The following is a 27,612-nucleotide window of genomic DNA, read 5'->3' as shown; positions in this document are numbered from 1 at the left end:
AGTGTCTCAGCAGCAGGTGTTAAACAAGAAGCAGGAAGACAGGAAAAGTGAAGATGGCTTTCTTGTAATCAGTGAGTAATTAATGAAAAAAGTAGTTAAACAGGAGTAACAGGAAGTCCTAGATATTCCTTAATAGAGATTAATAGGTGCTGACGCAGGAAACCTTATTCTCTGCCTCCTCAGTGTAGTTATGCAAGCTTCAAGCTTTACTAGTCTGAGCTTAAAGACGTGAGCAGTCTTGTAGGAGCAACTCTTCTCTCTAAGAGGCTCTAGCACTGCTCCTTTAATCTGCCTAACCCCAAAATGGACTTGGAGCAACAGACTTGAGGACCACTAGAATTTTCCCCATCTTTAGAATATATGAAAGGGCTTATGAAACACATGCCTGGGTCTTTGCACACTGGTATCTGCAAAACCCTTTCTAGTCAAAGTAAGTTGTGTCCATGTTATATGCTGTGATAAATATGCAGGAATGCTTCACAGTGGAGCAGTAGTAGGCTGTGAGGCTCCCAGTGCTATAGTTTCAGGAGCGCTGTGAACCAGTGGCAGGTTTTAAGGGCAGCACATCACAACTCTTCAAAACAGAAGCATGAAGTTTCTTCTAATTGGGAAGTAGATTATGAGATGTCAAATGAGAAATGGCAAGGTTTTGGGTTTCTCCACAAAGCACAGAATACAGGATTTCTAGGGACTATTTCAGCACCCAATACAGGAACAACCCCATTGAGTGCAGCGGTAGCAGGATATGGCATATAAACCCACAAAGCTGAGGACTACCTGCCAACCAGACTGACTACTTCACTAGCAGGCATTGCTTTTAAACCAGATGTTGGTAGCATCTGGCAGACAAGAGCAGTCCTTTTGAATGCATGCTTTCCTTTGTAGACAGTCTCCCATAATCACATCTGGAAGCTCAGCCTGGGATTCTTCTATGAAAAAAACAACAGCTAAGAAAAAAAACTACTAGGAAAAAAACCAGCAGGTCTCCAGCACTAAAGAACAGCACAGGGACTGGCGGCTCAGAGACAGGCCAAAGCCACAGTCCAGGAGGAGTCTGATTTACCAGTCTAGTGAAACACTAGAGCTGGGTAGCAGGTATAAATGATACAAGCTTGCGGAAAGCTTTAAACAGTAGCAGGTTTCTCTAGTTGTATCACAGTAAAAGGACAAGTACTTATCTAGTACTGCTTAATCAGTGAATAAACAGCTATACGAGGCCTACTGTTTTGGGGTGAGAATAATCTGAAACTCTTTTGAAAAAAAAAAAAAAAAAAAAAGGAGTTGGTTGTTTACAGCTACTTTTCTGACTTCTCACCTCACTCCAAGTTTCAGCTACATCAGAATCCTTAAGGGAAATCCTTTAATTGTGTGTACTATGAAATGAATTCACAGTGGCACTTAAAAAAGACCTCACTACATGAACAAGTTGTCTTAACTAAATTATTTTAAAGCAAAGTTTTCTACATGGGAAGATTTGTCTTCTGTCATAACCACTTACGATGTCACTTTATTGGATGCTGTCAGTGCCTAAATTGCTTTCAATTTACCAGCATTTATATTAAACGTATCTTGAACAGAGCTTCTCTTTCTCTTTGGAATTTGTAATAATTTACTCAAAGTCATTCACTTTAGCACTCCCTGTACTTGGCTACATTAAAGTTTACTTCATTCTTAAAGCACCCTTTATGCTTTTGTAAACACTTTCTGAGATTGCATAGCAAAAAGGGCAATTGGCTCAGTAAAACAAGCCTTAGCATCCATGACCAAGAGTAACCTGGTTTAAAGGACAATTTCAGATCAAAGCTGCACATGCTTTTGAGGGCAAATGAAGACATGGCTTATGGAAGCATTTCTAGTAAGGTAATTAGCAATTAAGATATGCTTCCATGTGTAAAAGCTGATAATTTGAGTAACTCAATCTCCAACTCCTGCCTGAAGGATAATGATGGTGTTACTCGTATGCATATCTAATTTGGAAAAGAAGTATGCTAATCTAGAGCAATTACTGACACAGAAGGTCTGTCAAGGTACGTGGAGTAGAGAGTGCTGCCGCACAGGATCCTTCAGGCTGAGGAACAATAGCAGTCCAGCCAGATGCACCTCGTGGGGAGTTTTAATGCAAGATTAAAAAAAGCTAAAGAGACTACCTAACAGCTTATGAACAAGCTTCAGCTAGACTAATTTTACCTACTGTAGTATAGTTCTTAAAAAGTGCTGCATGCAGATTAATGTACATGGCAGAAAATGCCAAGAACCGAGTAGCAGACATGTTCCACTTGTGTTCCAGACACAAAGAACGGAAAACATTCCCTTTGTGTAGGTAATTCCCTTCACAGATCTTAATGGATAACAGAACGAGATTTCTCTTTAAAGACATTTAAAATACAGAGGCTAAAAATTCACTTTCAAGTAGAAATGATCAATACTGTATCTGGCAGCCATCACTGTTCTCACGCTGCAAGAGTTCAGTTGACGGAGCCTTTGTTTCTTGTGTCGTCATCAAGGAGTGGCGCTGTATCTGCTCCATGTCTGTCCTCCGGCTCCACAGGTGATCCCTTTCTTGTTCTGTTCAGTGTCCCTCCCTGGAAGCGTAGGGAAGCAGTCAGTGACTTGTACACACACATCACTACACTGTCTTGCAAAAACAATATAGCTGCCAATAGCTTGATACTAGGAGAAACAAGTACACACTGCATCAGTATTTTAGCAGATTTTTTTTATGCAGTCCTATTTTTGTGTCAGGGAGGATTAATTATAAACACATCTAACAGATATTATTACATCAATCAAATCAAGTCAGGAAGACTTCATGATGTAAGGCTGTTCTTCACCTTTTATCACACTTACTTGTTTCTTGTCCACCACATTGAGGCTGACAGATGCAACAATACATGCAATAGTGTTCGCCAACATAAAGATCATCATCTGTTGCCAGCGCCACAGTGGGATCTTTAATTCACTAGGAAAAAAAAAAAAAAAAAAAAAGGCCCAAAAGGAATAGAACAACTGGTCACCTCATGATACTTAAGGCACCACTTGCAGCATCAGGTTGCAAAGAGACCATTTACAGTTCACACCACTCCACTGAAGCACTGTGAATGGTCTCTGCTTAGATAAAAAGAGAGAAAAAAAGCATTCTCACCTGGACTTTGTTCCTAGAATGTGTCCAACAATCAGATTTGAAAGGCCAATTCCGATCATCTGCACAGAAGTTGCTAGCCCCATAGCAGTGCCTAAAGTTGCTTGGGGCACCACAAGTGGTATGGATGGCCACATACTAGCCTGGTAGAAGTAATGTAAAGGGAGGAATTAACTCAAGCCTAATGTAAAGACACTAGATAGTCATCAGTTTAAAAAAAGAATTATTCCCACTAAACAAACATCTACACACTCTCCTAAAAAAGCCTGCCATTTATCCTCCTCTGCCTATCAGCAGGATCTAGCCCCTTCCCCATCCTTTTCTAGCAGCTTGAGGTAGGACAGACTATGTATGCATTTTGAAACCGGAATCGTTCCAGATGTCTAAAGGGGAGTTACGGCTGATGACGTAGCTCATAAGACTGGAAGAAAATTCAGTTTGTACATTCAAGGTGAAAAAACACTAGGAAAAGGAAGAAATTTAATGCTTCACACTGTAACAAATCATCCCCTGCTTTGTTCTGCATTTTACTCCATATTGACTCTTTGAGGGTATTTGTTACCAACCAATTCTTCAGGTTTACAGAGCCAAAGACTTAAAACTGCAGCTGTAACATCTGCTAAACAGGACTGGATAGCAGTAATATACATCAGTCAGGCTGTAGAAAGGGCACAGCCATGAAACACAACTAAAGCAGTGGAGTTTGTGAACTTACAGCAGCAAAAGAGTAAGTAATCCCCAACCAGATGGTAGACACTAGTGGAGGGACAAACGTAAATGCCAGGAGAGCGAAGACTGGCAGAGTAAGCACAGCACAGCCAACAGCAAAGATGCCTCTCAGTCCAACGTAGTCCTGGTAAAGGTAACAAAGAGAGGCCTATTACAAGGGATCCCTGGCTTCCCACAGATTTTAGCACTCTCCTTGACATGAGCAACTGATCAAAGTGGGCTGGTGTGAGCGACAGTAACATGTCATTTCCTAGCTGTTGATACTGTGGCAGACTAACTACTCCTAGTTCCTCTTGCATACTCATGAACTGAGACTGAAACACTTGTCAGAGAATCAGTGTCCAGCATTCACGTGAAATTCCAGACTTTATCAAGGGAGAAGATACCACTGTATCCTGGCAATTATGGAAATAAGGAGATGAAGAGTTGGACAAAACAGCGACTGATTAGGTGCAAGTTGTCCTTTCCCATCTACTTGCAAAGCTTATCCTGATCCATAACAGGATTCTATTCCAGTCTCTGGCTTCTGACAACATGCAGCCATTTCCCAAGGTTTGGGACCATACGGTTTGCAACCATAGCAGAATTAGGGAACAGAAGGGAAAAAGAGGTTAACTTTATTTCTTGTAATTTATTTCAGACAGAAATGCATCTTGCAGCTTGTGAGGAATTACAGACCTGCTTGTTCGGCAACAACAGGCTAAATTCTGGGTGTAGGGTTTGTAACAAAGACATTTCGGAAAATTAGGGGAAAAAAGAAGCTCAAATGCTTTCTTTTTTTCCAGCAAGTGAGCTCTTGCACTTCTGTTTGTGGGTACTCACGATTAATATGCCAACTGCTGCAGAGAGAACAAGGGAGCTGTCGTACACTGCCCCAGCAATATAAGCGGCTGCCTGCTGACTGTAACCAGAATATTTATCCTGGATAAACTTGCTAAAAATAAAATGAAGGGGAAAAAAGTTACATAATTAGGATTCTTGATCTGGTTATTTTGGCAGAAAGTAAGTCTGAGCACAAACATATGGACAGAGATGGATTTTAATGAGAGGACTTGCAAACAAGTTCAGTCTGGTTTGTAGGTCCAGTCATTTTTTTCTGGCTTGTTTTTGTTTGCTTTTTAACTGGTGTGCATCATAGAGAAGTTGTTAGCTTAAGTCACCACTTCCAAGACTCCTTTGCAAGTTCAGAGTAAAACTGCAGGTTAAAATCTTGCATATTAAAATTGTGCAATTACATCAGCACAGCTCACAAGCAGAAATTTGCAATCACCCGTGCAAGACATACAAACTGATTTTTTTACATTTCCCTTTGAAGAGGCAGAAAGCTTTCTCAATAGTGGAGTGAGAATGCTGAGGGGCAGGAAAATGTTTAGAAGTCAAACACATTTAAGCAACCCATCAGGGAAGATCAGCATTTAAGTCAAACAACTGTGTGTTAAAAGTACCAGGAAATGCCCTTTTGCTCTTCAGCATCTTTAAGGAGACCTAGTTAAAGCAAAGAACATAAACTAAATTTTGTTTTCATTGTCAGGATGTCAGCCTTTCACCTTTGTTGGGGATACACAAAAATGGCATAAAAACTTGCTCATATTCTTTACAGAATTTACAGTCACAGCTCAACAGCTTTGAGACACTGGTTTGTTTAGAAAACTCGTACCTATTCAAAACTAGTTTGGTTACTTACATGGTTACTAATTTTATTAGTAACAATGAGCTTTTATAGTATGTGCTGTCATGAAAGAAGGAAACAAGACCATGTCCCCTGAAGATTTACTGCAATAGAATTCACCAAACATCAGTGGCCTTGGGACCATAATTTTTCCTCTGGGAAAGCAGCATGGCATTATTTGCCAGAAAAGATGTTTGAAATATGGTTCTTGGTGCCTGGATTTTTGCTCCCCAACAGAATGCATGCAGGCAGAATTGCAGAAATCAGGATTTTGTGCGACTGACAGGCACTTTTTCGAGCTAAAAGGATAAGGCAACTCACAGAAAGCCCTTCTCATCAAGGCCTTGATGATCCTTGCCATCTTTAATGTCTTTATTTTACTATTAAGAGACTAACTGTGTTTATTACAAGACTTCCTCACTCCAGACTTCTGAGTCGCTTCCTATACATCACTATGAAATGTTACCAAAAACAATTTTCATGTTTTTACTCCAGGACTTTTGCTAGTACTTACATTCACAATCACTATGTGCTAGAAGCTGCATCATCCATGTTTTACAAACACAAAGAAGGCAGCAAAACGATAGTTTGTGGCAGAGCCAAGGACAGAAGCAGGAGTCCCGATTCAGTCAGGGAGGTTGCTTCTTTATCTTAAGCAAACCAAGATGAAAAAATGAAGTCTACGAGGCTTGCATTGGGGTGCAGGGGTTTCCTCACTTAGAAACCCAGGTTGATGCAAGCTTAGCTTTGTTCCAAACACAGCAGACTGTAGCCAGAACTCCAAGACAGAACTGCGTGGGGCCTGTGAAAATAAAGCCCCACCATCTCTGAAGACAGCCACTTTGTTGGATTATTGCAAATGTGAGATGTCTGCAGGCTATTAAAAAAAAAAAAGTCTTCCCCCTCCTCCCACATCTTTTTGTTTCTCCTTTAGCAGTGTTCCCAGCTTTAAATACTGGATGCAGCTTTTCCTTTCAAGTTACTTCTGCTTTGCTTCAGAAGTCTTGTTCATCTCACATTGTCTTTGAAAGGAAGAAAAGCTCAAAGAACCCTCATAATCTTTAAATAAGTGTTAAAGACATGCTTCCCTGTGTTTCATGAGCAGAAGGAGCAAGCCTGTTTCCCACTCAACTAAAAATCAAGAGCTGCAAGACTTATAGCCCAGGCAAGCTGCTGGGCTTGTATCAGTCAGCGTGACTATGGCCATAAGGCCAGTACCTGGCATCTGCCACAAAGGGGAAGACTCCGTTGTAGAAGAACATGATGGTGAGGACCAGGAGCCAGTAGCGAAGGGGAAGACGCCGGATGTCCTGTATCCTCTGCAAAGAAAAGATGTGCCGTCACTCAACAGGAAATAGCCTTCAACTTCACACAGATGTCCCCTTCTAAAAGCTATCAAAGGTCACAAAAGGTTTAAGAAGGAACAGCATGTAAAAGGGGATTAAAAGGCTGCTCGTGCACCTCTAAGAGAAATTTGGCATCTGCTGTGACTCCAGAGCATCTCTTCTTTAACACTACTCAGTAAAACAAACAAAAAAACCCCCAAACCCTCTTTCTTCTTATTTTTTAAAGATTATGGCTGCAAGAGACTATTCTAAGCAGGCTGTATTCAGAACCTATTACAAAGTACTATGTGAAATGCAGGGAAAAGACACAGTATAACTGAAGTCACAATAGTGGGATACAGAAATCAGTAAGAATACTGTCACAAGAAGGGAGCTGTCCAATAGATTTAAGTGCCATAAACATTGCAACCTGCTGCTTGTAATGCTTATTCCTAGACTGAAGAATGCCAAGAGGAATGGAAGGTAAGGGCTGGCAGAGGATGGTCCAGTACTGACCAAGTTAGCTATTTTCTGTCACGGCTCCTATAAACAAGCAAGCAGTTCCAGAGAGAGGCTAGTATCTAGTTTTATCCACAAACAAATCCTCACTTGAGCCACCTACAGTCAAATAGTTACTGGCTCAAAAAAGTAACATGCTATGAGTGCTAAGTCAGCTCTCTGGAAAGCCAGAAATGCATATACTCTAAACAAAAATAATTTGTATTTTTCTGGTGGCTTGCAGGTGCAATATCCTCAGACTTAGCTGAAGAACAACTATGCAAGATTTTGCAAAGTGCCATTAACGCCCTCTTTCAGCCATGAACAGCTCTTACTACGCACTTGATAGTCACCCACCTCAGCCCTTCAAAGACTGAGGGGAAAAGCTGTGCACCACATACCACTTTTTTGGATTCTTGCTGGATAACACCATCCAAGCCAAGCTGCTTCATGCCCACTTTATCTAGCACGCTGACTGTGATGGCTGAAACAAACCCAAGCACACAGAGCAGAGTACCTGGAAAACACGCAACAGATTGCAGAAATTCCTCAGGCTGAGAGAGCTGAATGACAGAACCAATTGCATGTAAGGTGCAGAATTCTCTATGACTCACATTCCTGGCTTCTCTTAATGTTAACAGCCTTCCCTACTGCAGGCATATAGCAGAACCTTTTGCCTCTTAACAACTGTTAGATACAGTCCTCAAGCTCTTTGTCCACAAAATTTCTATTGCCCTCCACCATTCACCATTATCCTGCCTTAAAGGTGTTTACTTATTCCGATTTGTAGCTTGCACTGGAGTGCAAGGGTTTCCATGCTTACAAACCCAGGCTGATGCAAGCTCAGCTTTGTTCCAAACACGGCAGACCATATGCTGGAACTGCAGGACAGAACAGCCTGGGGGCTGTGAAGCCAGAGCCCTATCCATCTCCAAGGACGGACACTTTGTTAGACTATGGCCAGAATGCCTTCTTTCTAAATAGCAGAAGGTCTGTGTGTAACAAACCCAAGGTCAAAATAATCAAAGGAAACTAAGGAACTTTGATGCTCCCAGGAGCAGGAGGTTATCACCATGGGCTAGCATTGGAAGCCATTTATTTGACCAACTGCAGTTACTACAGCAATATGACCCATTAGCTCAGCTCCAGAGAATTGAGTCAGATTATGCCAGATATGCCAGAAGTGAGTCTGGCAACGGTCATCTGCTGCATACAAAATCTCTTTTTATAAGAGCTCTGTTTTGTTTTCCAAAGAGCCAAAACAATCTCTATGATGCATATGCACTTTGACTGGTGTATTTGTGCCTTCACGGGCTACTGAAGTTGCTGCACTGCCTTTGTTAGTTCTGTGCTCAGGAAATATTTGCAGTGTCAGATGGGATGTGCAGGCCATGCCTGACAGAGAGTTTCTCTCTCGCAACTGAAATAAGCAGAGGAGAGCAACAGGGCTTGTTCTGCAAGAGGTTTCTCTCACACATGTATCCTCTTCTCCACTGGTGAGGGCCCATACTGTTTCGTTATCTGAGAAATAACTCTCTCCTATAATCACTAAGTCTCTGACTGTAAACAAGGGACGTCACAAGGCAGGTCTCCCTAACACCACCACTCCCGAGCATTTCTAAAATACCTGAGCATCTAGGTGCTGCTGCTTAACTGTACTATGACCCTAGATCATCCCTTCCACTAGAGATGGATCCCATCTCGCTGCACAGAAGAGAGGACAGAAACCCAAATCTTCAAAAGATACAGGCCGTAGAACAGATCCACACTAAGAAACATGCAATGCGGATTCTGCTTCTCACGGTGATTTAAACCTATGTCTTAGATCTATCCCTATGCAAGACAACTCATGTTGAGACCAATATACAGAGTACTTCAGAACCAGTGGTATTTTGCTGGCCAAAATACAGAAGAACAAATGCATTAGCTTCTTCTCTTGTTTCACTCTTATGTTTCCATTCACTCAATGGGAGCAAATGTACACTAAGTACTGGTTATTCATGACTGCAGATGTTAAAATTTTATAGGAATGCTGCAAATACTACAGCTTTAGAGAGAAGTTTCAGGCAGCAATGAAGAAAGCACCATTCCACTGCATACTCAAACTAGTAATGGAAAGCAGCAGGGAAAACTGGCTGGAAAACAACGTGCCTCCTACTGCTATCTTCATTGTGTCTTTGAGGTTCTGGACTAGCTGGTCTAAACAGTCTAGTCTCAGGCCTAGAGGACAGAAAGCCAAAGACCCAAAGAAACTCACCCCCCCAGAGTGTCCACTGTATTCCAAAGCGCGTCTCAAACTGCTGGGTGAAGAAGAAGTTGAGGACGCTTCCAAGACGGGAGAAAGACAGGGTCAGTCCAAACGCCAGTGCCAGCTCCTTGCCTTTGAACCAGAAGGCTGTGATACGATTCTGCACAACTTGGAGGAAAAAAAAAGAAAAATTCTTTCTTGAACAGACAGACCTAGTCAAGAGCATTACACAAAAGCAACGAACCTGGCTTCTCAAGCTACAGCGCCTGAGCTGGGTGGAAGAGACCTCTGAGCATCACAAGTGGAGATACTGCTTGTCCACTTGGCGAGTTAAGATTCCTTAGGCATGCTGGGACATGGGAGGTGAACTTACCCCTCAAATAAGGCAAGACAAAAATAATACCCTCCAAGGCATAGCACTGATATGACAGCTCCTATTCTTGGGAGAAGGACACACTTGTTTGAGTGAAAGACTTAAACATTTCAAGGCACCTGAAATGCATGTAACCCTTCAAGGGGCAGCGTTCTTCTGTTAACAACATAGGTTCCTGGTGCAGAGCAGGTGAAGCTGACTGCTGGGATAAGTGTCTAGGAGGCAAAATACGGATGTTGTGACTCTCAGGTAAGACCTAAAAAACAGGTGAATTCCTTACTAGTAAGTGACCCATTTCCAGAGCCAAAGAGCAGTCTTCCTGTCAGCATCAGTGGCAGGAGATACGGTGACCCCTTGAAATGAGAGCCCAGAGCAAAGATCGATGATCCCAGCACAGTCAGCAGGGAGAAAACAAAGACACCAACTAGGAAGAAACAGGGAAGAAAAAAAAAAATACACAAACCTCAGCAGACATGCTAAAATCAGGACAAAGCACTTTTTGTCAAAAAAGATCAAACTCAAAACAGAAGCTAAACCTGAGAGCTTCCATCAATTGACTCGTTATTTCAATTTTGTAAAGAATTTATGGGAATACTCAAAATGACTAAGATATTACTAAGGTGGAAGCTTAGAGAGGCAGATGAGTCAGGAGAGGACTCTAGAGTTGCAGTTCCTACCCTGAGCTCCACTATGGACTATGGCCTACAGCAAACCATTTCTCTCCCTGTGCCTCCATCTCCTCATCGATAAGACGCTTACCCGTGACACAGAGACAGAGCATACCGCATTTGTTAGGACTGCCGGGCCTTAGATTATACCACGCACCAGAACAATGTCAGAGCAGGGAACAACGCTATCAGTTTGTCCCATCAAAAACAGGTAACACTATTCATTCCCTGTCATATCTGTGCCAGAGGAAAGCATGTTTACTACACCGCTGTGTAAATTCAAATAAGTCAGTGGTCAAAGGATGAAAAGGCCTCAGTTGCATTCACGGAGCAAATCTACTAAACCCTGGGGCCCCACCACACAAAGCTGGACCTCCTTTCCCACCCCTGTAAGATCTCACTAAAATGGAGTCTTTGACCACTCCTTTGCACTGAAAGAACAGCTTGAAATATCACTTCGGTACAAGAATAAATGAACCAGTCCTCAGAACTTACAGCGATTTCCTAGTTTATCGATCAGGAATCCAGCCAGAATCACCACTACTGCATTTCTAGGAGAAAACAAGAACAGAAACATTTGGGGTTTGGTTCTAGGAAACAACCAGCCAACTACCCCATCCCCACAAAGTAGGAGAGAAGTGCCTTACGTCCAAGCGTAGATGGCATACAGCAAGTTGTATTGTGCAGGTGTCATTCCCAAGCCTTCCACACAATCCAACGTGCTATTGTGCCCAGTGCTGTTATGATGGGTTCCATTGGGGCAGGTCAAGTTCTGCATAACAAGTCCAAGAAACTGTGTTAGAAAGCAGACAGGAGCTACGGAGGAAAACCCAAGCGTTCCCAGGCCCCCTTTAAAGATGAAGGGAGTTCTTTCCTACTAGATTTTTATTTCTCCTACTCAGTCCCTATTTCCACAACCAGGAATTAGAGGGCTTGTCTCTTCTCCCAGGAAGCCAACTCTTAACAACCGAGAAACGGCTGACCATCAGTACATCTTCCCTTTCCTTCACTGTGGCAGCAGCTGCAGGGGCTCAGCACTTTTACACACGTTTCAGTCCAAAAGAAAGGCCAAGAATACACCACAAGATTTATTTGATCCATTATTTTCTTGGCTCTAGTTTAGCTTGCTCCGATTCCTCATAACGTACTATAAAGTTTTAAGTAGTGCGTAAATGTAAAATTTAACAGTACTCCATTTTAATTCACAGCCATAAAGCTTTTGCTAAACGGTAGGAAACGGGTAGTCCTAGCACAATTTAATAGGTTTCTTTCTTCTACTGAAAAGCAACATTTCCTCAACGCTACATGATATGATCAGGAAAGGAAGAACTAGATCGTCCAAGTGCTAAAGATCTACCTCTCTCAGGAAATGGATGCTAGGCCTTCCACACCAGTAGGCACAAGCGCAGCGCTTTGAAGAAGCGTAAGGAAGGCATGCAGCATCTCAGTCCCCGTAACAGTATGCCTAGTATCGCATGATTTTTATGGAGCCATCAGGATTACTAACTACTCAGATCTGCTGCAGTAGAAATTTCTGAAGCTGCAGGGAACAGTTCTCTAGAATAAACTGTTTTCACTGCTAGCACTGGTCTCAGGTGCTCACACGATTGTTGTACCACTCAGGTAAGGCTAGTACAGGCTAAATTCCCCGGAGTCAAAAATATAATGAGAGTGTTACCAGACCAAAACATTGTTTGCACAGCACCTAAAACAGGATATATATATCAAACCACCTCTCCTTTACTCCATAAATAAGTAATTGACTATTCTCCCACAGTCCTATGGAAGTTGTGGAGGAACAAAGAATAAATACTGACCTAATTTTTTCTTTTTAATCCAGCACTGTCCTTGTAAAGCAATGACAAACTGCACTCAATTGAGCCTGAAATTCACTGTCTGAACAGTTACAGATTAACTACATCTTTAAAAAAAAAAAAAGAGGGAGAGTTACATGCAAACTAAATATAATCCTGCCCTTGGTGCTGGAGAAGATGAAGCACAGGACAGCGAAGCTTAGCCTGCCAGCAGATTGCACGCCTGAGGAAAATCACCTCTCTCAAAGATATTAACCTGCAGTAACGACAGACAAATGAGCCTCAGGTAAGAATCTCCTTCAGGTAAAATCTTTAGGTACCCAGGAATTCAGGTAAGATTTTCTCGAGTCTGTCATTTCAGGACAGACTGTAAAAGGAATTAACGGGGATATCAGTTTGCACCCTGAAGAACAAAATTTCCTAGTATCTGGGAACACTGTTAACGTTTACCTTGCAGCGACCCTACTGACTGCACGGCATCTCACCACACTGCTCTGCCTTTCGGCTAGCAAGCGCGCGGCATCTGCGCAGGTAGTTTGGAAGTGGAGACCCCAAAAGTCTCGTCCGCTCTTGCCTCTGCAATGTACCTAGTCCTTCAGTCCAGCTTAGGTAGTAACGATCAAACCCTGGCACGTGCTATTTGTGCAGGGCTGCAGACACATCTCCAGCACCCAACAACTTTAGCATTTCAAACTGTTGGAAGTCTCTGCTTGCTGCTTTGACCTTTTTTCTCCGATGCCCTGCTGGACAGGGACCAAGACGGCCTTGCACGAGCTACCGGGCCTTGCAAGGCCGCAGCACTCACCCCTTGGAACTGGTCCTGCAGGACACTGGGGATGTCGAAACAGAAGTAAGAGCCGAAGGTCAGGAGGCAGTTGAAGAAGAGCACCAGGAACCTGTAGTAGGCTGCAGAGCAGAGGGAAGCCACCGCATCGTGCTGCGCCCCGCGGACGCGCGTCGCCCTGCCCGAGGCCCTTCCCGCGCCGCCCCGGCAGCTCCTCCACCACGGGGCAGCCCGGGGGCCCAGCCGCGCCCTGCCCGCCACACGCCTCCGCCCCGGGCCTCCGGGGCCGCAGGCTCGCTCCCGCCGCCAGGCCGGGGGCCCCCGCCCGCCCCCGCCCTCGCTGCCGGGCCGCACCGCCGCCAACACCCCCTCCCCCCGCGGCGCCCACCGCTTTCCGCCGCCACCGCCATGTCGCGGCCCCGCGCCCTCCGCCGCCGCCGAGCAGCGCCCGCCTCCCGCGCCGCGGCCGCCCGCCGCCGAGCAGCGCCCGCCTCCCGCGCCGCGGCCGCCCGCCGCCGGCTGCGCCGCCACCGGAGCCGCCCCGGCCGCGGCACCGCCTCGGGCTCGGCCCCTTCCCCGCCCCGCGGCGGGCCGGGTCCCGCCCCCCCATCCCGCCCCGCCCCGTCCCGCTCCCCGGCCGTGGGGCCGGGCCCGTGGCGCAGCGCCCCGCGGAGGTGCCCGGGCCTCGCCCCGGTGCCCTCTGGCGGCCCCTCGTGCTCCGCGGGCCGCGCCCGCTGCCCTGGCCGCGGCCTCCTCAGAGCCCCCGGGGCCTCCCCTGCGCGGGCAGCGGGGGCGAGGGGCAAAGGCCTCTCTGGAGCGGGGAGGCCGCTGCGCTGCCTGCGGGAGGGCTCGGCCGGCGCCGTGGGGAGCAGGGGAAGAAGGGCGTTAGGGAGGTGCTGGGGCGGGTCCCGGCCGGGGCCGTGGGCAGGAGCAGGCCAGGCCGCTTGGCGCTCTGGGGGCCCGCGCTCCTCCGGCGTTCCCATAAAGCGTGAGGCCATGGAGGAAATCACCGGGAAGAGAAGTAAGCTGCCACAAGAAAAGATTTTAGACGAGGTGTTACCCTGCCGCGGGTTGCTTACGCGGCCAGGTGGAAGCTCTGGGTTTCAGCCTGTTTCGCACATCCTCAAGCTGCCGGTGGAAAGTGCTGAAGCAGCGTCCTTGTCTTTTTGCACAGGATACTTCCCGTCGCTGACCCATGTCCGCTTTACTTCAGAACTAGCTTGCAAAAAGAGCTCTTTTGGCCAAAGAAAAATGTTTTTGGTAGAGGTATTAAGCAAAAAAAAAAAGAAAAAAAAAGTGTCCAGAAAGCAGTAGCGCTTACACACCCATGTGGGTATGTATATTTGTGTGGCTATATGTAGGCAGGTGTGTGTATATATAGATATGTACGTGCATGTGTAGGTCCGTGATTGTTTTGAAGACTCGTGTTAGGGCTTTCCTCATGATTTGCAGATTTTAGGGAAACTCACTGAGTTTTTATTCTAGCTACCTCCATGAAATGCTCCCGAGCCCAGTCCTTTTCAACCACCTCTCATTTCACGTCTGATTTACATCTTCATGGAGAACACCTGCTGGGAAGTTACCTTTACAATGGCGTCTGAGAGGGACCGCTTAGCCATCATTACACCTATACAGCCCTAGTTCTTAAAGTCAGTGAAATAATACATACATCCAGTATAGTATAGCCCACAGGCTCTCAGACTTCTCATCGGGCTATAACCCTTACTAGTAGTGGTGGGAGCGTGTATCAATATTACCAGGAGCAGCAGCAGGTTCCTGCTCGGTACCAGGCTTTGCAGCCCTTGGAAGGAGCGTTTGCACCACGAGTAGTATTTGCATCACAGTTGAGGAACCTGTGTTTTAATCCTTTGCTTGTGAAAACGTGGTCAATCTTGTCCAGCATATTAATATTTATCAAAGGCATGGAAATGAAAAATATGTATCAGCATCCTATTATGTATGTAATGGCTTGAAGATACTGATTTGCTTTGTATAATGAGTTCGGTGTGGACACACACTTCCAATTTTCTCCTTCAGAAGTTTTTTCGAATATATGTGTTGGAAATATTTCTTTCTCCACACTCTTCAATTTTCAGCTAACATGCTATGTGACTTTGATGCATTAGATTTAATTCACCTTTTGAATATTATTATTTTTTTCCCCTTTTAGCTCCAGCTTATGAATGATCAGGAGGAGAAATTGGAAGAGTGTTTTGTTCACAAGCCCTGAGCAAGAGTTAGAATATGGGACTAATGGTGGTAAAGTCAAATACTGGTGAGAGAGACATGCTGGAAGCTTGAATGGTTTGCCAAATCTAGGTTTACTGCATGTTTGGAATAGTCTATGAAGTATACGCTGTCAGAGCTGAGCTGCTTGAGTTAAGCAGTTATCAATTGGGCTGGTTCAGAAAGTAGCCAAACTGTTGCTGTACAAAGAAGCTGGAAACCCAAACTGAGCAAATTACTCATGCTCAGGCTGGTTTCCCAGGAGCTAATAAGAAACATTATTTTGCAAGATGTTTATGTATTTAGTGAGAAGAGGGACAGGCACAAAAACTACTTCAGGGTTCTTGCTGGTTAAAGATAACTTTCTGAATATGACCTATTGAAATACTTTCCTGCTGAATCTGTAAGTAAGCAGCTCTGGTGCCTCCGCTCTTGCTCAGAGCTTCCTTGCAGAGAATCAGAGTGAAGACGACTGATCAGAAATCTATTATCCAGAAATCATCTGGGAATACTGACCCTGAAACCTGTGGTTATTTCTACCTTCCATCTAATAAGACGGCTTTATGCAGCAGAAGAGGCATGAACTTAGGTCACAAATGGAATAGAAAGATCCAAAAAATTGAAAACTGAAGAAGTAGCAGTGTATCAGAAATCTCCTCTGGTTGTAACACTTAAGGAGCAAGAAGCAGAACAATTCAAAGGGACAAGAGAAGAAAGAGCGCTCTTTATCTGTTAGTGCTTCAAGGAAGAGAATTAATATATGAGAAGAAACATCAACTAGCTGGAAGTCAGCAAGTCAGACGGAGCTCCTGAATGTAACCTGTGGACTCCATCCTTGAAGAAAACCTTCGATCTAGAGGGTATGTGCTGGGTTTGCAGTTCTGGAGCACAGCTGTAGATAGCTGGGTAATTCATAAGATTTGCCTTAAGTTCTAACTTGTAAGTATGTCTGTGATTTTAATATTGTCTCCTGGCTATTAGGTGTCTTCTGTTCTGTCAAATTCCATTTGTCTTGACTTTGTATTTGCAGGTGTTCAGTCATTCTAACTTTTTCTGGTTGTTACCTGATTCCTACCTGTGTATATCCATAAATGTATGATCACAACATTTTGGTCTCTACTGTAAATTTATTCCAAAATTATACCCCTTTTGTTATCTCCTGAAGCCCTCGGAAGTCCTGGTGGTAGCCCTGCCATAAAAACCTATGTAGATAATTCTAATTCTGTTTTACAGAAAACCCTTTGGAAGTCGTATCAAATCCTTCTCCCGCCCTTGAAGTTCTTGGGCCAGTTTTTGTGATTTTATACCTTCAGTGTTTTTTTTTTTCTTTTTTTTAAACTTAAAACCAGGAGTCTCTTCCTGTGTATGTCTCCTCTTGTCTGTCTGGATTTTCCATCACCAAGGGCCTGAGTCCCATGAATTCTTCAAGTATTGTCAGCAGTCCTTTGAGTTTAATGCATAACTTATCAAAGCATGCCATTATTTGCGTTCTCTGTTCCAAGTGATTGACTTACATGAAAGAAAACAGTGAAATTGGTTTTGTGACAGGTTTTGTCAATTTTGGGGGGAAAGAAAGGAGATCGTATTTTTGTTATTATCTCTTCAGTCATAAGCTGTCTGGTAAAAGTATAGCTCTAGTAAATACACCATTTTCAAGCAGAATAGTGATTTTAGGTTGACAGTCTTAGTGTAATACATATGTTATCCTTCTTTATGCAATGAATTGGATATTTCTTCTAAAAACAGAAGAACTGGAAGCGTTAATATTCAACCATTTAACATATTTTGCCATGTTGTTACCGTTATGACTGCGTATTTTTCTTGCTGACCAGCAAATGTCTTCACTCAGAGACCTGCTGAGTCCCCAGTGAGGCTGTTTTACTGCCAAGCTCAGAAACGTCGTTCTGCTGCTGCTGCTGCCAGAGGCTCCGTCGTCAGATGATCGCTGCCGTTCGTCTCAGAGGCCGACTGGCTGGAAGGGAGGAAAACCCCTGGTGCACAGCGTAAGCAGGTGGGAGGAGGAGGGTTTACGAATGCAGGCTTCCTCAGGAAAACCCACCCTTCTCTGTGTGTGCGTGCTTGCTGTTGTGTCTGAGGGATGAGCTATTCTTCCTTTCTCCTGTAATGTCTCGCTGTTGATGAGGGAACTCTTTACTATAATTAATAATGTAAACCTTCTCGTACATTACTGCTCCATTTGCTAATGCTCATTCCAGGTAGCTTCGAAGCTGTCCCTCCCTCAGGTTCAGGACAGTCCTTAAAATCAGTGATGGATTTAATATGACACTAAACTAAGGAGCCTTGTTATTTAGTTGTATTCTTTGCCCATGTCACAGAAGCAGGATTTTCCCTATTTGCTGAACTTCTGATAATGGCAAGCTGGCTCTAGGTATTTGTACTGCATCCATTATTGCCATAACCGAGCATTTATCTGTCACCTTAAGTTTGTATTGAAGATCTCTTAAATCTAGCTTAGGTTTCTAGAAGCTCTGCAAGCGAAGTCTGCAGGAGCCTCTCTCCTCCTTTATAAAAAGCAAATGGAAAAAAATGGGGGAGTTAACGTAAAGCTTCTGGGCACTAAAGTAAGTGCAGCTGCCCCTTTTCAGTTTAAAGGATTGCCCCTAGTCAGGCATGTCCTTGTCACCTGCAGTTTGTCAACTCAAAATAGAGGAGGAAAAACATGGTTGGGCTCAATGTGTGGGACACAGGAAAAAAGCAGAATGTGGATGTAGAATATAGGTATCAAAATTGATGTTTGAAATCCCCCATCTTACTCATTTCATGTTTCTCCCTGTGTTTCTCACTAGCATGGAAGGGTATCAGGTCCAGCAGGGCTACTATAAAACGCTAAACAGTAGTCAGTGTTTCTGAAAACATCATAAACTTCTGCACATTTTACTGCATTTCTTCTCTACTAGGTGATAGGTTTCTTAGTGTGCCATGAGATACCCTTCCTTGCCTTTGGCAAAGCTTTTGTAGGGAGGGGTGAAAGAGATAGTGAGTGTTCAAAGGAAGTATCCTGTATATCTGCACTTCCCACATTTCTCATATAATGTGGCTTTCTTTTTTTTTTTTTAATCCCTCTTTATATTTTACAGGGAGTAAAGGGGCCAAAGTTAGTTATTAGGATGAAATGAACAGGCCTGGACATCCTGGCCTCATTTAGGAAATCTTTTTTTGCCTGCAGTTCAAGATCTACTCATCAATTTAATATCCAATTAAAAAAAAAATTAAAAGTCCACATGAAAATTAGTCAAAAAATACCCTGAACTTATATTTTGCATGGCTTTTTTGGTGTTAATAGTCACAACAAACATAATTAGCATTTGCCCTGAAAAGCACACTTGGATATCAACAAAAAAGCGATGAGAATTAATAAAATATGGAGATAGAAGATGGAACTGTGATTCTACAAAGCCTTAGAGCAGATCACCACTGCAGTCAGTGGCTGGTGATTAGCACAGTACCATCTTAAAGGAATCCTATACCATTTGCATAATGCTTCCTCTTGCATAGCAGAGCTCTCAAGGGAACTTAAGCTGAGAGTACTGAGTTGTTTAGTGCACGGGTTGATTAGTGCACGATTAAATAAAGGAAAGCCAAAGCCATCCCCCAAAGCTTTGAACGTGAAAATCAGAGGAAGACTGAAAAGATCGTAGTGAACAGTAGACATAGGTTGCAGTAATCATTCAGATTTAGACAAACGTGTTTTGATAAATTAGAACTGACATTAACAGAGTAGCATGAACCTTTACAGAAGAGAATCAAATACATCTCTCATGTGATCTAGCATCATGAAAAGCACAACAAAAAAAAAGTCAGCACTCCTCTCTGTTTATGGCTAATGTGGGCAGGATGGAGAGTCTGAGCTACCTACGTACAGAAGCGGTGTGTTCACAGTGATGGTTTCCACGTCGTTCAAGGGTCTCTGAGCAGCGTGCTTAAGTTTGCTCTGATGGATCAGAAGATACGTATATAATAACAACTGAGTATATACTAACATATATAATAATAACTGAGTATATACTAACTTTGGAGAACCATGTCCAAAAGATATTTGCTTTAAGTAAAGATACCATTTTTAGAACTCTGTCCAGAAAACATTTCTGAAATTCACTGAACATATCCAGAGGAGATAAACTTTTGAATTGCTAAATCCTATCATCAATGGGCAGTGCAATTTAAAAATGCAGCAAGCCAGCACATGGGAAGAAAATGTCAGAATTTTTTATAAGTCTGTGCTTTAATCAAAATACTGTTGTCACAAGTGTAATTACTTACAGCATTTTGAGGACAGAATCAGTGTCCTAATCCTGAATTCAAGACACACCTCTGCTTTCTTATGTTATTCTAAGGACTCAAAGTAGATTACGAAAAAGAAGGGGAATTGCCTTGAGGGATTTAGAAATCCATGTTTTCGGATCTCAGAGACTTCATCCGGAACAAAAGTTGCTTTTACTGATGTTTTATGAACACTAAACAAATCTCTCGCGAGCTTTCCTACCCGGCCTCGCTTCCTCCTGTTTCTTCCGCCACCCTCTGAAGCCTGACGCTCTTGTTACAGTTCTGCCAGAACCTTCAAAACACCTCATTGATTAATCATTAGGATTGGATAGGGGATGGATTACGTTACATGGCCCTTGATAATGCTCTGATTTCTTCTGCTTCCCACAGCTGCGTCTGAGAAGATCTTGTCTGGTATCTGCACGGTCTTGCTCCTTGATTGAAAATGCTTTCTGCTGTTTGCCCTGTGTATTTCTGCTACTGCCGTTTACACGAGTGAAGAAACGTAGGAGACCGGAGAGGATAAACTCTCTTTCTCCCTTAGTTGCAAAGAGTGAAGCAGCACATAAATGCAGTTAGTTAATTTTTGAGTAAGTGAGAGTACTAGTTGCAAAGTTGATGGTGCGCTCAGTAGGGTGGACAGATGTACACAGCTAATCTGAACACTAATTTCATGGCCGTGAAGGTATCCAGTATGTATTTTTGTCACCCCTTTTTGTTTTTTTTTACAGTCCCTTTAGTTTGTAGACACTCTGTATAATAATTTAGGAAGCTATGTGCTGCTTTCTTGACTCAGAAAAGAATTGGACAAATTCAGAAAGGGGGTTCAGGGAGAAGGAAATATTGGGGTCTGTGATCTGTAAGTACCTACCAAGGAGTGATGTCTGATTCCAGGCAGCTCCCGAGTCCCGCAAAAGATATAGAAGATTCAGTAGCTGGAAATTGAAGATAAAGATTTTCAAAATAAAATACAGCACAGTATTTCCAAGGGATATGGTAGATTGTCTAATTAAAAATCAAGGCTGAATATTTTTGTAAAATACATGCTCTAGTCAAACCACAAGTTGCTACACAGTTCAGAAATTACCAGATGAATGAAGTTATATGAAATCACCAGAAGGTTTTTTCCTGACCTTAACAAATATGGAAGAAGCTTCTGTGGTTTTATGTTCATTGGTTAGCGTTGCTATAGGATTTTAAGAGGTCTTCCATAAATACTGTCTTTAAAATACTTCAGGAGTTTCATTAAATTATATGTTGCCACCTTTTAAACTTGAAAGGAGTGCCAGTAAACAATTCCAATGCTAGACAAGATAAATCTCTTCAAAAAAGGATTAATACACATACCATTCCTGCAGCTAAATTTTGCCGGTCGGCTCCCTGGATACTACTATGTAGAAAGAAAGCACAAGTAATTTCTGTTGAATGGGTATTTTTAAATGGGAATAATCTCTTGAAAAGAAAGTTTGTGTTACAGAAATCCTGCCTCTGCCACCATTGTAATATTGGTATTTGATGCCATCATTTTCTGCAGAAACAACTTAATACCTCGGACTTCAGCTGTATTTCGTTTAACAGGAATTTCTAGCAATTAAAAATGAATTTAATATTTTCCTTGGCCAGGTGTTAGGAAAATAAATACTAAAAATGTTTATTCCTTCACACAGAAAAGTTCCAACTGGCCACAAAAAAAAAGAAAAGAAAAAAGTTAAATGGAGAACACGTGGGTATTAAAACATAGTCTCGGTTTATCACTGCTGTCACTACTGTGTTTGCATTGTCTGCGTGGGTAAGGAAACTGTTTAGGGCAGGGATCTTGTAGTCACATCCATCGAATAATTCGGTTTTAGCATACCTTTGGTGCTAAACAAATGACAAAATGACAATATGTAAGTTCCTATGACAGGTGAACTATAAAAACGAGAGGGATAGCATAAGCACATATTTTTCCTTGCCAGCTTTTCAGGCAGAAGTGGTAATTTTAACTCTTTCTCGCGTGAAGCGGGATGTAGTGTTTCTTCAGTTTCTTGCCTCATCAGTAGACTTTAAATTATTTATGGATTTATAAATACAGAAATGTATTTTTAATTTAACTTCGGGCAACCACCTGTCTTTTCCAATAGGAGCTTTAACAACTCCATTGAACTCAAACAAGCTGGCTTTCGGAGAAAGGAGCATGGGATTAATCTCGGATCCCCTCCCCTCAAGGATGCCTGCTGGACCTTTTGGGATTACAGTCAAGAAGTGCGGGTAATGCCACGAACTCAGCAGGCTTTGCAATTTAATGGGTTTTAATCAGTGCTGCTCTCGTTATTATAGTTTATTACGTGCATGGGCAAAACATGAGAAAACTTTATAAATGTCTTTTATATACCCTCTAGATTATATGAAATTGAAACATAATTACTCACATGTAATGAGGAATGAACCAAAATTCATCATAGCATAAGCTGCCTTTCACCCTTTACCTGTCTGTTACTTTCTCTTTTTTGCCTAATATTGTGAACGTTTGTTCCTATTATCTTTAAATACACATGAAGTAGCAATCAAGTTTGGCGGTATGCTATTTTTGTTTTGCTTAAGAGTACAACTTTTTAGCTGAACAGTTTCACATGAAGGACAGTGAGAGTCAAGGTTGAACACGTTGGTCGGCTTCTTGAGTTTTAGGTTTTCAGAGGGATTTTTTGCATTTACGTTTGTCGTCGGTGTGTACGTGCCCGTTGCATCCACCGCGCTGTATGGGAGCCGCTACGCGTGGAGAACATTTGCAGATCTGACTAGTACATTCAGACGTCTCTTGAGAGATTTGATTTTTTGGTGATCTATCCCATAATTAATTACAGACCAGATGAAATCATTACCTCTCTGTCAATTCTTCCTTTTTGGGAGACAAGCAGCTTTTTTTTACCATAAATGTGGCTTTCCGCAAAAGATGTCATGCAATGAATCTGTAGGTTACTGGCAATATAGTTCGGTATAATAACATAACATAGGATGGGGTAGTAACGAGACTTGAGGCTGTTAATTACAGATGAGCTGTGATATTCCCCTTGCAATTATGCGATTAGGGTAGATATAAACTCCTTTGTCTTCCTATAACTTGAAGCTTTTAGGATCACTGAGGACATCTCTTATATTGAGGAAGTGCCAGTGCGCTGAAGGCAGACTGTCTGGCACATAGGTGCTTTACATTGCCGTAGAAAGATGAAAAGACTGAGATCAAATGCAGGCTCTGGATCTGCATTTAGCCCTCGAGCTCCTTTAGTCTAATCTCAGCTCCAGCACTCCTCCCCTGTGCGGTCTTTGTGGTCCACTTAGTGCTTCTGCCTTGGTTTCTTCGATCTGTGAAACGGAGATAGTATGCGCAGGAATTTCTCAGACCTGATTAGCATTTCTTAAATGGGAGTTACGGAGTATATTGCTGTTAGTCTTTGGTTTTATACACATCGACGATAGATATTTCTTAAAAAATCATTAATATGCATATATCTGTGATCCCACAGTTATTACTTCTGTTTGCAGGGTATGTTATTATGTACAACCCACTGACTTAGTATTTAATTTTCATTTGCTGTGTGGAAAAATTCCCAGTTGCCTGTGTTTTTTGCAAGACTTTTTTTTCTAGTTTTTTTTTCTAGATCACAAGATTTTTCAGGATAGGACCACTTTTGATCTTACTGCCTTGGTGCAGTGTTTAGTATTGTGGCTGATACTTGGAGTTCCAGATGCTACTTCAGTACAAATACACATTCACTATTAATGATAGAAAATGACCTTGTTCAGGCTATGAGCATTTCATCTACCTTAAGCCCTGCTTAGTTTGCATGGACTGCAGAAACGTTTTTTGGTCAGTATTGTATGCAGTTCCTTGATTATATATAACTGGGATGATTTTGTTCCTCCTCTGTGAAAATAAACCATTCAGTTTCATTTTGTTTCACATTTTTCCCCCAATGCTACCTCAACAGATTTATCTATAAATTCTGATGAAAGGAACATTTACATCTCAGTAAAATACTGTTTATGTTGGATTGTTTACAAAAACCATGAGCACACCCTTATTCCTTTAAATTTTTATAAATCTTTAAAAAATGAGTTTGAGGCCTCAGTTACCCTACTATATCTTTTATAGACCCTATATTATATCTTTTCAATTGAGGACATGCTTGAAAATAGTACATATCATATTTCCTTGCTACATGTGGGGTATTCTAAACACAGTGTCTGAAAAAACAGTTGGATTCATCTGTTCTACTGCTTTTTTCATGTATGCAGGGAAAATAGCTATATGTAAGTACCAGTATTAGTTTACTAATAACTTACTAACAATTGCTAATTAGTTTACTGGTACTAGTTTAGCAGATATTTATTTTCTGGATATTTAATAAGCAACTTGGACATTCAGGTTAACATTTACCATTTTCCCTTTTTTGAGGACAATCACTAGGTCACTAGGATCAGAAAGTTATGTTAGGTTTGCTTATTTGCTATAGTGGGATAGTGAGACTTGGATTATAATAAATCCGTAGAAATGTAAGTGGGCGTCTCATTTCTTCTGCAAATAAAATGCTTCATGTTTTCTTCTATCATGAAAAATCTATTTCCATGTCTACCAAATAACCTGTAACATTAGGGATGATTTTCTAGGTGAATGGGCCATTGAATTTTGCTAGGAACAATACGCTCGTGTATAACTTTGTGGGATATCCCTTTTTTTTGTCAGTGTTTGCACCACTTGTTGCAGTATTGCCCAGTTGAACTTCGGAAAGACTGTGTACTTCGGCTTGTTCAGTTGGCCTAATAAAATCCAACATTTGGGATTCCGGTGACACAAACTATTGAAAGGGCTAACTAAAGAAAAGGCAGTTAGCAAGATACGAATAGCAGTTATTAACAACTTTTGCAGGAGAGGTACTATGAAGTATTGTTTGCCTATAAAAACAGATCTGTTAAATTATCGTGTTTTAGACTAAACCAGCTCTACTGCAAAATGTGGATTTAAATAGTGTTGTAAAATCCATATGTCTTTTCTGTCCAAGTTGTTGAATGTTTAAGCCTGTAATAACAATGCCATGTCTGAAAACCTGTCCTTGATTTTAAGCTGCTAATTTAAGCGGTTGTTTGTCCAGCCTCCTTCTTTACCACCAGACTGAAAGTGTTTGTCTAGAGCGAATGGGCTATGCAGTTCTCTCGGCTCCCTCTTTGCCTGGTTTTCTTATAAGCTTTTTTTTCCCTCCAAATCTCTGCATGAAATGCTAATTCATTTCTCAGGAAAAGCTCTTTATCTCTAAAGCAGCAGCAAAAGGAGTCTGTTTCAAGAATCCAGGCACCTCAGTTGTCCATTCATTGTGTTTTTAAGTGTCTGTTCTTGACACGTACAAATCTGAGGAAGAAGAAAGAAGCCTGGACTTGGCTGAATGGCCCTGGGAATATAGGGACTCTGTAGTTCCCGAGCGCTAATAGTTATGCGACTAACACAAATGAGCGCACAATCAGCGTGAAGTCCTGCATCAACTCATTAGTCTCAGGCTGAAGTCTTGCCACAGTAATGAAAAAAATGCATCCCTACTATCTGCCATTTTACTGAAATAAATACTGAGATACCAGTTTGGCCGTTCGTCCTGTGTGATGGGGCATAAGGGTCCGTTCTGCGCACGTGGAAGAGATGATATCACCATGTAAATACTACTGAAAGGCCGTTAACTCCCGGAGGAGTGGCTCTGTTCTTGTTTTCACAAACATAAATATCTTACTGAGGATAGCCAGGTTGTAGTAATGTGATCGTGGATGCTCCGGCTGTGAAGGGTATCACACCTGTGATGTTTTTGTGAATTGATAGCACTGGATACTCCATCGTCAAGCAGATCTAGGTTTTGGACAAATCTGGGATGCTACAAAGGCAAGTTGAACTTTTGGTTATATGTTTTGCATGTAACTTTGCTCCATAATCTTGAAATATTTTGTTTAAAAATTAGAAATGGCAACTATAACTGTAAACCTACGACAGTTTTGATTTAGACTGAAATCTCAGTTAGCTGGAAAACCCTTGCAAGAGGAGAGAGAGAATCCTCCAAAGAATTTTAGAGGTACTTAATTTGAGTATTTCTGGTCATCAGGTGATTGAACAATTGAACTTTTGCAAGTAATAAAATCTGTTTTAGTTACAAAAGTAGTAGTAGCTTGGCTGATTAAGAAACACCCCTCAGTCAGCTGCTATATTGCTTTCTTCCAATGATGTAAATCACTTACCTAGCTTGTAAACCATTTTTATTCCTACTGCCCAATTCAGATTTGCCTCTTATGAGAGAATACCTAAATGAGAAACTTGAATTTCAGATATACCCAAAGAATTTAACTCGCTCGTTTGCCTTTTCTTTGTCACGAATAGTGATGTGTGTCCTTGATATTTCGGAACCCCTTTGCTTTCTCAGGCAAGAACGTGAGAAGCGGTATCCTTCACAGGTAGGTTGTCCGCAAGGTTATTTCACGAAAGGGCATCAAGATGAATAACAACGTAATGAAAATTTCTCGTCACCGCAGGGAGAACTGGAGAACGCCGGTAACGTGGGCACGTTGGAGCAGTGCTTCCCACTTCAGCCCCCATCTCCACCAGTGTATGGCGTGAAGCGAATGAGGATCACGTGAATCTCAGTGCGCCTTTTACCGCACGTGCTGTGGATGCCGGAGGCTGCCTGCGGTTCCCGGCGGCGTGTTGCTTTGCAGCGTGCTGCTGCTTATAGCCGTCTATTGATTGATCTCTCTAACTGTGCTGCTGCTTTCAAGGGCTCAGGTGCTGGATATTTTTTTAAGGACTTAAAATGGCAACTTTTGACCTCTGGTTTTATCTGTTCCCTTGTCCCTGCCTGAATAGGTCCTTCTCTGCTTCCAGCGCAGTAACTATGGCTACCTTGATCTTGAAAATGCAATTAAGCATCTAAATGGAAACAGCTGCCGTGTGGATGCAAAGGAGTGCCCTGGTTTTACTGGGTGCTAAGAAGAAACTTGCAGGTCCGAAGGTGTTTGGAGGTTTTACATTAATAATTAGGTGGCAAAATTAGGTTCTAACGCTTGCGGCTGGAAGTTGGTCCCCCCGTCAGAAAAGGCTCTTTCCAGCTCGGGCCTCGGGTTGGACAACACCCGATTTAGGTGATGCTGCCCTTGTTTTTGTCGGATGACGGAGAACTTAAGTAGGGAGGAACGGAGTAATCGTGGCCTTTGGGCTCTTTACGCTGGAGGCCGCTCTAGTTTGTCGCTTAACTTATCCAGACCGGGGAGAACCGTTCGCCCTGAGTCACTCGGCCTTTCTGTGCGGGCCGTGCTGCGCAGCCCGGGCTTTGCGTCGCAGCTGGGATGCGCCGAGCGGACCGGCAGGCGGGAGCAGCGCGCTCTGCTGCTCCGTAAGGCGGCCGCCGGGCTGGGCACAGCCGGGGCTCGGGCAGAGCCGCCTCCGCAGCCGGCACCGTGACTCCGCAGCTTGCTGCTCGCCGCCGGGCCCTGCCGCGCCGCGCGGCCCGAGCACCCCGCGCGGGCGGGTCCTCGCGGGCGGCCGCCGCCTCGGCGCGGCCCTTCGTGCGGCCGCGGGCCTGGAGCCAGAAACGGGCTGCGGGGGGCTCGGCCTTAAATGCCCCCCCGGGTGCGTGTGGATACGCGGTGACGGCTCGGGGATGGCGCTAAGGCCGCCCGCCCCGCGCTGCCCGTCCCGCTCCCCGCACGGCCGCCGGGGCCCCGCGGAGCCGCCGCGGGCGGGGACGGAGCTGCAGCCCGTGGGCGGGGGCGGCGGTGGCGGCGGTGGCGGTGGCGGCGGTGGCGGGGGGCGGTGCCCGCGCCGCGTGACGCGCCGAGGGGGCGGAGCCTC

The 27,612-nt window shown here is 43.4% G+C and overlaps 1 protein-coding gene and 1 long non-coding RNA gene across 3 annotated transcripts; one reads left to right on the top strand and one right to left on the bottom strand.

The window, feature by feature from the left end:
• Window positions 1-48: 48 nt before the first annotated feature.
• LOC112983383 (major facilitator superfamily domain-containing protein 1-like) lies at window positions 49-13,829 on the bottom strand. Its single transcript, XM_064520646.1, has 14 exons — window positions 13,739-13,829; window positions 13,636-13,699; window positions 13,269-13,369; window positions 11,297-11,421; window positions 11,145-11,200; window positions 10,262-10,405; window positions 9,618-9,776; window positions 7,762-7,877; window positions 6,756-6,856; window positions 4,691-4,802; window positions 3,855-3,992; window positions 3,143-3,282; window positions 2,848-2,959; window positions 49-2,582 (listed from the first exon to the last, which is right to left on the bottom strand). The coding sequence occupies exons 2-14, from the start codon at window positions 13,655-13,657 to the stop codon at window positions 2,466-2,468; spliced, it is 1,443 nt and encodes a 480-aa protein (XP_064376716.1). The 5' UTR covers window positions 13,658-13,699; window positions 13,739-13,829; the 3' UTR covers window positions 49-2,465.
• Window positions 13,830-13,868: 39 nt separating this feature from the next.
• On the top strand, window positions 13,869-22,307 carry LOC112983399 (uncharacterized). Of its 2 annotated transcripts, none has more exons than XR_010391677.1 (4): window positions 13,869-14,268; window positions 15,418-16,333; window positions 17,323-17,476; window positions 20,148-22,307. It is a non-coding gene; the product is annotated as an uncharacterized LOC112983399 (long non-coding RNA). The 2 variants fall into 2 exon arrangements; XR_010391676.1 differs by having other exon boundaries at window positions 17,323-17,484.
• Window positions 22,308-27,612: the final 5,305 nt, after the last annotated feature.

Source organism: Dromaius novaehollandiae, chromosome 14, assembly GCF_036370855.1.
Source record: "Dromaius novaehollandiae isolate bDroNov1 chromosome 14, bDroNov1.hap1, whole genome shotgun sequence".
NCBI classification, from domain to species: Eukaryota; Metazoa; Chordata; class Aves; order Casuariiformes; family Dromaiidae; genus Dromaius; species Dromaius novaehollandiae.
Note: the sequence above shows the minus strand (reverse complement) of the source record. Positions and strands in the feature narration are given on the sequence as shown.